Here is a 13,585-nt window from a genome sequence, read left to right as displayed (position 1 = left end):
TTCCAAAAAAATTTAGCTGAGTTAATAAAGACATATGTCAGTGATAAAACTCTGACCTAAGACATGGCATGTCTTCCTCTCAAGTGGTATCTTGTTGTTGATTTGAAAACAAGGTAATGAATCATTTATTTCTTTTGCAATCAAGTTTGTCAAGTCAAAGCCCCCAAAATAAAGCACATGAAATGGAAAGGCAAACAGTGCAAAGGAATCTCAGCAGATGATCAGCAAAATACACTTCTAATTTCATTTGGTGCTAGTTCATTAGCTGTGCACTAGGTCATATTATATTGCTCTCTAAGCAACACAAATTTCTCAGCCTGCCTTCTTAGAAAAGCAAAAAGCAAGAACTGCAAAGGGACTAAACCCACTACAGCAAAAATAGAGTTAAAAGAAAATGGTTTCAGTTTCCAGCTCTGAAAGAGGTCAAGCAACAGATTAACTATTATGTCTTTAGCTCAAAGAAACAACTTGAACATATTATATTTTTTCAATAATTTAACTATTAATAAAACACTAACTGTGTAGGAAAATAATATAAATACTATGGTGTCAGGTAAATGCAACAGTCCATGGAGATCAAATGTCATTCAACAATAAAATCCATTCAATTATATACCTTTTCCTCAACAGGGCTGAATTACTAAAAACAAGATAAAAATGCTATTTTTAGCCTTAGAAGGTTATTTTATAGACATTATAAGATGGCAGCTAGAGATAAAAACTGTAAGTATTCCAAAACGTAAGACAAAGGTTTGAGTTTTCTTTGTTTCATTCAGTATTTTGGGCTAAAATCCGTAATATTCTGGAGGAAGACTGCCCTCCTGTGTTCACCCACCACAGCAGGCTGGGCTGAGACAGCCCCTGCAGCTGGAATCACTTCAAGCTGGCGATTTTATTTATTTAATTTTTTCTTTTTTTTTAATAATCACATTACTGATTCACAGAGTGAAATTAGCCCACCAAATGTTTGCACAGAAATACAAGGCTGGTGAACAGCAGGCCTGTTCCTAGTGCTCTCACAGAAGGTGGCAATGCCTGCTAGCTGGCATCAGGCCTAGAAAGCCATTCTGGGCCTTTAAAATGGCATTGCTGCTTGCAGCTGCTCTTTGCTCTTAACAGAGGCTGCTTATTAAAAGCTCCTAAATTGTTCAATGAAGTCCTAAAGGAATAAAATGCTTGTCAGACACCTTGTAATGAGGTTAGCTGTACTCCTTCACACCAGCTCTTCAAGCTACTGCAGTTCTACGGCACCTATCTTCAGAAAGGTACCAAAAACTCCAGAGGAATGAATCCATCATCACCCACATTTCCTGCACCACGTTGTTCCCATGTCAAGAATCCTGTGCTTTATAAATAATTGAAACATGAAAGAACACTGTATGGGAAAACTAGCATTTTAGAAATGGAAACACCAAGGTACACAACAGTGTGTCATGTAGGAAGTCTGACAGTGAGTTGGCAACAGGAGGGACTTCCAGATTGCTGCTTTTAACAATGTCATTTGGTGTGTTAAAAAACAAAATGCTCCTAATTTGGTAGAACTCTTGATAGCTAACTGCATTTGAAAACATTCAGGAAATCATCTAGCCTCCTATGAGGCTAAAGCACTACAAACCCAGGGGCAAGGGAAAAGCTTTGCTTTTAACAGTATTCAATAAGACACAAAAAGAACTTCAACAGTTGTATAGGCAGCTCTAAGAAAAATCTAGGTTTTGTACACTAGCAAACACAAGTCCATTGTTATGGTACTTATGGATAAAAAGCAGCACACAGATCAATAATTTGAGATGCATGTCATTCTGAGCATATGTGTGTGCATGCACAACATGCCTTGAGATAAACTCTACTCCAATTAACAAAAATGTATTACTGAATGATCCTTCAATTATTCATTCAGGAAAAACATGAGACTGAGCCAATTTAAAAAACATCCCACATGATTATTCACTTACACATGTATCCAAACCAGTGCTTTCAAATGTGTGTTGTTTTTCATATCAGCACTTGTTTACATTTCTTAGAAATGGTAATCGATATCCAGTGTGAGAATCCTAAGCCCTTCATCTGTGCAAGATATGATCACAAAAAAAACCCCCACTGACTCTTCCCTTTTTTTTTGAAATACTTCTTTACACTACCTCAAACAACCCTTTTTTTGCAGAGAACAAAAAAGGTATTTTGTTTTCAATTATAGGATGGAAACAAGAAAAATTTTTATAAAGGGAGGGAGAAAAAAAGAAGCTATTATTCTGTACATCTGCAGGGCATGCACTTGTTAAATCTTTACTTATGAACCCAAATTACTTTTTCCTCACATACTGCCTCATGATTATTCCTTTGTCACTTTGGGAATCACTCAGTTCTTTTTATAGTCTTCAACCACAAGAATTTCACAATTGTTGCAAAGTGATGCTTTTCCTGTAATTGTACTTTTTCTTTGACTGGTTCAAGCAAATAAATAAATACGTGTATTTATGTACATAAAGGGAGAGAGATTCTTCCATGGGAACAAGCAAACTAATCATCCCATCTTCTTGCATTCCCCGTAATTCACACTTATTAATAGTTCAAGACACTTACTGGTGTGAGACAGAGTTTTAATTTAGACTAAATATTCTTAACATAAAACCATAATTTAAATTATTTAAAACCTGAATATAATAATCTCCTTTGTGGAGCTTTCAACACTGTTTCAATTTAAGTTATTGTTTTGCCTCCTGGTAAAGAAGCAACATTTTTTTCCTTCATGGAAAGATCTAGTAAGTGCTGCTTCCCTACAACTTTCATTAATTAAAAAAATTAAAAAGAAAAATTATTTATGGTAGTGTTAATTCTTCTATTTGTGTACCTGCATTATCAATCTACAGCTTGTTAAATAATACCTAACATTACTTAGCAAACAGAAAGTCCTATATACAACATCCAAACTAAATCAATTAATGTGTTCTAACTAACCATTTCTAATTTTCTTTTTCAGAAGAGAAACCAAGCACTAGCAAGGACAACTATGATAAGCAAATTAGAGAGCAGTGGATTTCAGGCTACAGCCAGGGCTCACCTCCTGTCAAACACCCCCTCTGGAGATCTCTGCATGGCAGCAGGAACCTCCAGTGCCACTGATATTCCCAAGGGAAGTGAACCAGCAAGAACCTAAGCTACTAAAACACTCACTAAACTAAAGAAGCTAAAACCTCTGGATAGCCAGATGATTGTCTACATCAAGCTCCTTTCTCTGTTGTATTTTTGCTGTAGGAAAGAAGGACAAGCTTTAGGGAACATGGGACAGTTAGAATGGCTTGCTGTTTGCACAGATGATATAATGGAAACAAAGGCCAGTGTTACGTCTCTAGGACAAACACACCATGCTTCGTTGCCCCTTCTGCTTAGGGTGTTTTGCAATCTCAGATTTTTATCAATTAAAAGGAGAGTACTATTTTAAGGAAATATTAATATTGCTCTCCTTTTAAATGAACAGAAGGAATAAGGGATTACATCTTCCCATCTTCAGTAAAATGTTCTCTGTATCAAGCTTGTGATCATTAAACCTTTCCATAAGCCGGTTTGAAGGATGAAAAGGCCACTTACTAGGACCAAACAGATCCTCCCTTTTAAGAAACAACAAATAAATAATAGCAAAACCCCCCAAACCCTGATGAAAAAAACCTGAAAAAATCTATATCATGAGTCTTAAAGTGGAAATAGGCAGTCATGATTAACTGTGTATTCCTTATGGCAATAACTTAATTATACAGAGTGAAACCACAGAGCTTTCAGAAAAGCTTCCTTAATTTACTGGATAATCCACAAGCAATTTCCTTATATGGCTGGAGAGAAATCATTGCTGTGTGCACTAAAGCTGCAAGACAAATGGCCTTACAAACAGAAATCACTGTTGCTAACTGGAATAATAAAAGTCTTGCATCACAAAGGAATTGTTACACATTCCTTTCATATAAATGCATTGCATATTCTTCTGAGTGTGATAAATTATCATCAAATCATTAAACAGCTTACTGAATTTATGTAAATTAACAGTGCAGCCTTACAGGGAAATGGGAGAAATAAAGGAAAGGCATTTAGGATTTTCAGTAAAAAAAAAAAAAAAATCTTTAAAATTACATTAGATTAAAAACCCCAACACACAGACTTGAGCTTATATGCTTCAGGTAAAAATGAAAACTTGCTTTGTTTGATCACTTAACAATGATGTGATGATAAAAGATGAAACACCAAACATAGTCTGGCTAAGATTGACTGTGAATTCTGATCTTAAAATTCTAATGAATTCTTCTAAATATGACCATTTAGAACTCTTCCTACTCAAGCAAACTGCTTTTTCTTTATGGAAAAGTTAGACCTCATTGAAGAGCAGCCTTCAGCACTAGACTACAACAAATTCTGGTAGAATATAATGGTTACAAAAACCTTCCTTAAAATTTGGTCCAGCTCTTAACAAGACATAACAAAATCCTCACAATATAATTTTTCCTCTGCTGGAGGCAGCTCCAAGAGTATTTACTGTTTGCTATGCACAAAGACACATCCTTTTATCTTTACTGCAAAGTGTTTTGGGATGGGTTTCCCTATTTTTTCCCAAACTGTTAATAAATTTTTGAAGTAAACAGACCATATATTTAATATATTTTCTTACACTCACACAGTTACACACTCACACTCAGCCACACTCACTCACTGTTTTCATAATGCAAATGGTCAACTAGAATCACACTACAGTAAGGTATAATTCAGAATTTTAAAATATTAAACTTCCAAATAAAAGTAATTCACTAGCTGCTTATGTTCTGAATGCTAGACCCGTGATAAAAGAGACAAAGCATGGTTAGCTGCCCAAATTAAAATATTTCAACCCTTACAGAGTACACCTATTTTTCATTTACTGTATATATACACCCTAAATTTCTAAAAATTAGGCAGTACTCATTCTAGAGCAAAGCAGCTCAGAATCTGGCAGAAAAGAGCATAACTCAATGATTAGGTTGACTTTTACAACTTTGTCCATGGAGAAAGTGAAAAAATTGCCACAGCCATAAAGGAAGTAATTTTTAGCACCAGAGTTCAAACAGACCCATAAATAAAACTACACTCATCCATATCACTAGTAAAGTCACATTAAAGAATTTCCACTGTTGAGAAAATATTATAAATAATCCTTGCAATCTATGAAATATGGAAATTTACTACTGCCTTTGGCAATTCCTGGCAGCAGTGCTTACCTGGCAATCATCCAACCTGAAGATAACAGGCTAATGTAATCTGTGCTTTTCTCCTATTCAAAGTGTACAGAAATCCCAATTTAATTAGACTGCCTTCCCTCTTTTCACATACACCATGCTTAGAAATATCCATGGATTTAAGGTTTCTTATTTATTAATCATATTAAACCAACTTCAGTGTATTTTGGACGACACAAGGATTCAGGCTCTAGGAAATTAAATCCTAGTTCTTACCCAGAACATTTCCTGCAGGCACTTCCTCAAGATCTTCAAGCTCTCTTCCCATAAGTAAGTAGAGGTTCTCCAAAGTGCAGCACGCCATGTGAGGGACTGCTGGCAGATCATCAGTGGCAGAGCACTGGGATGACAGCTACACAGAGCACAAAACCAGCATTTGGACATTCATCACTTAGCTCTGATAAAAAACTTCTTCCACAAAACCTCCTTGCATTCCAAAGCTTAAAAATACAATCCAAAGCATTTTCATCTCAAACTTCAAATGTTAGAAACCAACATACATTCCCAAAAATCCAGACTTGAGAGGCAAACACATGAATGTTACCAGGAAGATAAAAAATTACACTTTCTTTGGCAAATTTTAGGTGTGTACTACTTCTACCTCACTTTTCATTATCACTGAAAAACAAATGTTTTGAAGTAAATTCAAAAGTAATGAACTTCTTTGATCAGAATCTCAAAACATTTAACACCAATTTTTCCCAACACTATTGTGGACCTTCTCGTCCCTAAAAAAATTGCTTTTTCTTTCAAATTAAAAAAAAAACCACCAAAATAAACACTAGATTTATGGTTAGCTAATACAACACTGTACTTAAAACTATTTTGGAAATGTTACAGTTTCTAATGAGTTTACAGACACAATCAGCTATTAGCTCAACTACCTAAATTACTTTGATACTTTTTTCTCTCTTTTGAGTGAGACACATGTAACAAGTTAAGTCATCAGTTTTTCAAAAGAATACCAAAAGTTACTCCAACAGTTCACAGTCAGCTCTTACCTTATGCAAAGACTCAGCAGGATCATATTTTGGTCCTAAAACAAAGATTTTTTGCCCTCTTTTTACCACGCCACTGAACACTCTGGCAAAAGCAATGAAATGCTCCTTGTCTGCTTCCTGTTTCACTGCCTTTGAGGTCACACTGTCTCCTTCACCAGGGAGCTGTTGCTCTTCACCTAACCAGTCAGAAAAAATATATTAAACATAAAAACACATTCTGTCTCATTATCTAGAGGAAAAAAAATTAATTATATATTATATAGTCACATGTGGCAAATCACAGAATTGTTCCAGCTAAACCAGACCTTTAAGATCCTGAAGTCCAACCCAGCACTGCCAAGTCCACCACAAACCCATGTTCTTTAGTGTAGCATGTTTTAAATATCCCCAGGGATGGTGACTCAACGACCTCCCTGGGCAGCACCTTCTAATGCTTTATGCTTCAAGAAAGTTTTCCTCTAAACCCCCTCTGGCACAACCTGAGGACACTTCCTCTTGTCCTACCATTTGTTACTTGGGAGAAAAGACCAGCCCCCAGAGCTGTTACCCATAAATCCAGTCCTGCTGTTCACACCCTGCTTTTGTACCAATTTTGGCGTTGAAAGTGACTCAGTTTTTAGCAGAGCACCGCCTTGAAGCACCATCTCCTTTCAATGACTGAGTACTGAGATCAAGCACATTCTCAGGCTAAGGAACATGAATCTCTGGCACTATTTCACCATTTATGACCTGTCAGCTTTCTTACAAACCCCTCCTCACTCCTGGTTCAGCTCCATGTATTGCACTTTAGACTGGATGATTCACAATGTGGATTTGTAAAGTGTCCCTTGGCAACACTAATAAACATTCTCCTAGAAAATCAGGTATTCAGGTACCACACACCTTTCGTATCACCAGCGTTCCCAGTTACTTCAGGTGAATTTTCACTTGGGGTTTTTTCTGACAGCTCCTTCCCTTGACTTGCTGCCAATTTTTCTGCATGCCTTCGTTTGGCAAGTTCACGCCGATGAGCAATTTCTTCTTGAGTTAATGGCCTACATTGTATTTTGAAACATCAGATTTGGTAATGTCATTTATTTTAAAACAAATTCAGTAACAGTAATTAGAATACTATATTTGACATAAGTAAAAACTCATGCAGAATGCCTTTTGTCCCCCAATACAATAATTTTAAGCCAGCTAAAATTAGCAAACTATCTCTACCATATTTAGACTTTCATTTTTCTTCCCAATACAGAGATCAAATACTGTCATTTTTAATTACTTGTGTTATCTTTATTACTTTAAGGTAATCTTTACAGCAAGTGCTCAAATGCAGGGAAGAGTCTCTGTTTGTTAAAGCTCCCTTTCATAAAGTGAATAAACCCATTAAAGAAAAAAATTTAAAACAGACAACAACAAATAATTTTAATAGTCTGGTGCACCCATCCACTCACTGGTACACCCTCCTTAAAGCAAAGTGCTTCAGAGTATGATTTAGAGCAATAAATAATAAAAGATAAAGAATATTATCAACATTCTTAATTAAGGCAATATAAAGATACTTGTTTGTCAATGCAAGCATTTTAAACAGCAAAGTGATATTCATTACACATGAATATCTAACAATATTGCCCAAAACTGTCCATTTGATTTTTAAATCTGGTCCTAAATAAAAATATGTTATATGATGCTATCTTCTATTAAATCATTTTGAAACTAGAAAATAAATTTAGATACTAGTCATATTCTCTTTACCATTATTACTGTTTCCATTAATTTCCCATGTAAATGAGGGGAACCTAATCATTACAGATACTTCTATGAATAATCTATTCTGTTTACTGATTTCAGTATCAACAAATTCTCAAGTAATGTGCTGTTATATGCCTACATTTAAAAATAATCTTTAATGCTGTAACTTAAAAGCAGAAGAAATAATGAAGTTATGTAGACATAATTTTTTTAATGGAACCAGAATGCTGTCAGTGTTGGTTTTGGGGTTTTTTTTGCCCCACTGGGAGCAATGAAAATATATACTGCTTTCCAGCATTAATAAATTTCAAAAATAAAAACAAATGTATATTTTATATTATACTAGTATTCTTACTGAAATTCTAACTCCAGAGAAGGAACAGAAGTCTTTCTACCACAAAAGATTAATTTCTACAGCACAACTGGACAAACTAATCCCAAGTCTTGGACCATGACTTGAGCTGAAGAAGGCGAACACAACCCCACAGCAAAACCTCATGTACATGATCCCTCCTGCATTTGCTCACATGATGAAGACAAAACCAACAGTCCTTAGTGTTAAGATGGTTCAGGATTTTTTCAGTCAACTGCATCAAGCACACAGCATCAAAACAAGAAGAGCCCTATTAGTAGTTTTAGCGTGTTGGGTAGCCTTGGACAAGTTACTTCCCCTCTTCAGCCTCCACACTTACAAACACAGGTCAAGAATTCCTGAACAGCAACAGCAGCAATGAATGATAAGGAGAAGAAAACCACAGGAAGCACTACAGCAGTAATTTTTGTTTACAGAAAAACCATACAAATATGATCTAAACTAAAAAAGGCAAAAAAAAATGGACTCACTTTGCTATATCAACCATTGCACATTTGAAATAGGGAAAAACCCTATTAACCACAGGTCAAAGGTTTTATGTGCAGTCAGTAGAAAGAGTTACTGGACACATACCCTGCTCTTAACTGCATTAATTAGGGGCAGGAAGTCTTGAACAGATTACATGCCTGAGACCAACTCACTGCCAGTAAGGTTTTTATTTATATCATAATCAGGATGGTTTTCTGCATGTAACACCTTCTACAAGAGACTCAATTTAAAAAATGAGACACTTCATTAATCAAAATTCTTCATAGAACTTGAAGAAATCACTTGGAACAGTTATCATGCTTATCTTGAACCCAAATGTTCAATTTGAAGGAGTAAGGAAACTATACAGAAGTTTAAAATTTCTCTAAAAATTACCTAAGAGAGGCCATCAGGATAAAATGTCAGAATTTGAAGCACAGACATTCAGAACTCAGAATCTGGGACAGACATATTGAATGTTACGGAAAAGGAGAATGCAAGAAAATCACCACTTCAAACTTCTTAGCAACTTAGTTTTTTTCCTTAAAAAAAACCAAAACCGTCTCTTAAACAGTCATGACAGAATTAAGAATATGTATCTCTAAAATTTCAAATACTGTGGTATTTCTGCTTGGCTTGTTTATTTTACTGCTGAAGAGAGCAAGGCTTAACAATACAAAATGCAAAGCAGATGGTAGAGAAGAAAACTTTTTTATGATTTTTTTTCCCCTGAAGGCAGCTGTTCTAAGTTATTTAAAGGTTTGGAATGTCAGAAAAATTTCTAGAGGAGATAGATTGATAGGGAAAGTACAGATCAGACCGCAAAGGGTGACACAAACACAGTCTATATATGATGGCATAGTATACAAACAGGCACTATGTATGCATTCCAACACATCTGATTGTCCAAAAATACTTTTTATTTTTGTAAATAATCCTGAGAGTAAAAGAAAAAAGTTTCTTTGCTTTTTTCCACTTTATGTGCTATTTTTCAATATCAGTATATTTAGGAGTTAAATAGTCCTAACCACAAATATGAAAGGTACCTTAAGATTCTGAATGCACTGGTCTAAGCTGCAATATATATAAACACACTCAGTAATATTCTCATTTTGATAAAAAAGCAGATTGAGCGTAGGTGGGACTTTTACTGCAGGTACAACCTAGACTTCCATCCTGGTTTCTGTCACCATCAATTTCTATAAAATTAGTCACTCCCACTAGTATCATTAGAAATGACAAAAAGATAATGTTGTCAAATAAATCCTCATAAAGAGTGTAACACAATCAAGCAGAACACAGTACAAGATTAATGCACATAAAGCATTGGCTCTGCAACAAAACCAGTTTCAAATTATACCCTGAATTATTCAACTTCTATGGTAGGCAAAACCAATCAGAAGTAAAATCAGAAGTAAATTTTGAACAAAAGCTGCCCACACCAAAAGAAAGCTTGGTTCTTCTTCTTCTTCTCTCCCTTCCCCTTTTTAGTTCCATTAGAAAGGAACAACATCCTCATAATACTGGCAGAAAGAAAAATGGCAACATGCAGTGACACAAAAAGCAGCAAATAAAAATTCTGTGGAAGAAAGAGAGAATCCCTGACTCCAGAGAAATGCTACAGCACCCAGACACGGGAGCCTGGCACAAGTAATGAAATGGAGCTGGCACAGAAGGGTGACCACATCATTACCAACTCATCTTAAACTCAAACATGTGGTGAACAAATGCTATGGAAATAATAATATGGGCAAGGGTATCATATACATGCCATTGACATTTAATAGATTGCTGATTAAAGGCATTAGATTTCAGGTAATGTAAGCAAGCTCCTGCTGACTACTTCTCTGATTCCCACACTCCCCCAGGATAACACATTTAGTTCAAACTGAATGACAACTAAACTTCCTTATGCAATCAATCCTCTGAGCATGACAGCTTTTCTACTCTTTCACATTATTAAAGACAGACTTCAAAAATTCACTCAAAAAGAGTGAATAATCACAACAAAACTGCCAAAGATAAATTTGTCTTTGATTACTGAAGTGTTATGTTTATGTTTTTAACCTCCAGACCATTTTAAAAAGGAAACACCACAGTCAAAACATCAACTGCTTTCTGAAAGACTAATAGTGCTGCCAACAAATGTCTGTGATACATCTCTCATGCCATGAACAATGGTTTCCAAGCCCTGAGAATGCTTTCTCTCCATACAGCTTTTTCCAGTTTAAACTTCATGAGCCCATGGACAGATGTTTGACTTCATAAGGTGTGGATGGAGTAATTTCTGATAACATCTTTAGATCCATGTAATTAATAGACAATCCTGTTCATGACTCTGCTCTTCAGAATTAAGCTCTAGTGAAATCATTGGCTGCTGCTCTGCTCACCTGGCACTCAAAGAATCCTGTCAGCAACATCCCTAAGGACAGCTTGGGCAAGCACAGTTTGCTACATTTCAGTACAGTGTAGTGGTCTCCCATATCCTTTAGAAGCTCATAAATTTCTGGATTAAACTACTTAATGTCTATTTCCATTCACAAACTAATGTAGATCTACTCAGCTCATTTACTATCAGCTCTATTGCAGTGAGACTGGTATACAATTCACAGTAGAAATAAATGTGTTAACACAAAAGAAACAACTGAAAATTATCCAAATCACAACTTACACAAAATTTCATACAACAGACTGAGAGGTCTCTTTCAACAGGGAATACTCAACTGTTTGTGTTACATTACATAGCAGTTATCATTCATTCTGAGACACTTAATGAAATAAGGTATCAATCCCAAGCTGTCACACTGCCTGGAAAACACTCTGCCAGACTGATAGAGCAACCTCTGATTTATCTCACATGCTGAATGTGCAAAAAAGAAAAAAGTAACTTGAAGCAAAACTCTTCCACAATGTTACAAGCTTTACTCACTTAAGCTCACCATTACACAAACTATAGTATAGCCAGAGATTCCAATTTCAACCATTACTCTATATTTCTTTCTTAGATCAGTTGCCAAGGTCTTAGCCAGATTCAAACATGTACTATTACTGAAATCTATTTCATGATAACCATAACAGGAGATTTAATTTTTGAAAGGCATTTATTATTTATGCAACTGGATGCCAAATTCAGATACTAACCTGTAAATCTGACAGCCCATTCAGATGATACACATCCTATTCATTTCTAGTGAACAAACTACAATTTAGAACAAACTATTAATGAAAACAGAAGATAATGGGTTCTGATCACACTGAAGCTGCTGCAAGTCATATTGCCTTAAACACAGAAATTAATCTACTTGCAAGAAGATAGTAATTTATTACAGAGCTTGGAGCTTTATACAGGTTCTCATTTTGATCAATGTCATTTCAGCTGAAGCTCTGGCAAAAATCACAGGATTTTTTTCCCAATACACTTTTTAGAAAACATTAGAAAGAAAACAAATGAAACACACTACAATCTGTTTGTTTAAGAGATGCTAACAAGCTGTAGCACGAAACAAAGAAACAACTATCACTGTAATTTCATGCAGATTGTATGGAGAAGTGTCTTTCAGAGTGACCCCTATGCAAAAAACCAGTCCTGATTTCAAGCTGACTGAGGAGAAAGAAACACCTTTCATATTATCTGGAGGAAAATAATAGAGGTATTAGAGGTTTTATACCTCCCAGGCAGTAATGAAATATAATTTTAGTGCACTAGCTTATCTGTTCAATAGACTTTTCTTTATTACCACTGGAAAGTAGAAATAGAATTTCTTCAGTACACTTTATTTATTTACATTATTCAGGATTATAAGATGGACTTGAGGTAACATAAAAGGTCTGCTTCCTATTGCTCACTTTGCATTATATCACTGTGAGTTTTACACATAAAGCTTTACTAAGTACGTAGATGATTTCATCATAACAAACATTTTCTTAACATTTCACATTAAATTTGGAAGCAATTCAATTAACTACTAAATATTTCTCTTTTATACTGGGTTATCTGAATTGGTGGGAATTAGCAAATAATTGCAGAAGATGAGACAGAAGAAACTGGAAGACAAAACACTTGCAATTCTCAATTCTTTACAAAACCTGGTAAAAACTAATGACATAGTGGTACCATACAAAAAGTCAATTTACAAATCTTTCCAAGGAAAGATAAATATAAGCTGACAACCTGCTTTAACTTGACAACTAACAATTTTCCCATGTATTCTGCCACTTAAACAGTAAAAGCAAAATCATACCAGCTTTAGTATAGAATCTATTAATTTTAAAGTGACCTTCAAGGAGATATTAGTTGCCAACAGCAGTCTCAAAGGAGATTGTTTTAATTAAAAATCCATCCTTTGTTATCATTTACTGTACACCCTGGACTTAGAAGAGCTTTTTGCTTTTCCCAACTTATGCTTAATAAGCATTACAAGGAGATGGCAGAAATAAGGCAACCTATCAAAAAGGACATAGTCAGTTTGAATCTTCCAACAAAGTTATGAAAAGGTAACCTTACCCATACTGCCTCATAAAAGGAAAAAAGACACACTAGCATAGAGCTACATTTTTCCCCTCTGGAGGTAGAAGAAAAATCATGCAAAAAAAAAATCTGAAGAAAACTCTGATATTTTTTACATGCTTTAACATGCTTAAAATCAGTCCTCCCCACTCCCAAGGGATGCAAATAACCTTAGGTGAGCCCAGCAGCCAAACATCAAGATACACAAGAGCACAGCTGTGGCTCCCCAAAATTAACAAGTAGGTGAAAC

General features: G+C 35.3%; 1 protein-coding gene across 3 annotated transcripts in view; it reads right to left on the bottom strand.

Moving 5' to 3' along the window:
- EFL1 (elongation factor like GTPase 1) overlaps positions 1–13,585 on the bottom strand; it is a 62,984-nt gene that overhangs the window by 37,848 nt on the left and 11,551 nt on the right. For all 3 annotated transcript variants that reach the window (XM_064389075.1, XM_064389076.1, XM_064389077.1), the window contains 3 exons: positions 7,136–7,287; positions 6,254–6,429; positions 5,469–5,604 (listed from right to left, as the gene is read on the bottom strand). In XM_064389075.1, the coding sequence (XP_064245145.1) occupies positions 5,469–5,604; positions 6,254–6,429; positions 7,136–7,287 (464 nt within the window). The remainder of the gene's footprint in view (positions 1–5,468; positions 5,605–6,253; positions 6,430–7,135; positions 7,288–13,585) is intronic.

The sequence above is a fragment of the Passer domesticus genome, chromosome 14 (assembly GCF_036417665.1).
Source record: "Passer domesticus isolate bPasDom1 chromosome 14, bPasDom1.hap1, whole genome shotgun sequence".
NCBI classification, from domain to species: Eukaryota; Metazoa; Chordata; class Aves; order Passeriformes; family Passeridae; genus Passer; species Passer domesticus.
The sequence above is the reverse complement of the archived record's forward strand: the minus strand, read 5'-3'. Positions and strand labels throughout refer to the sequence as shown.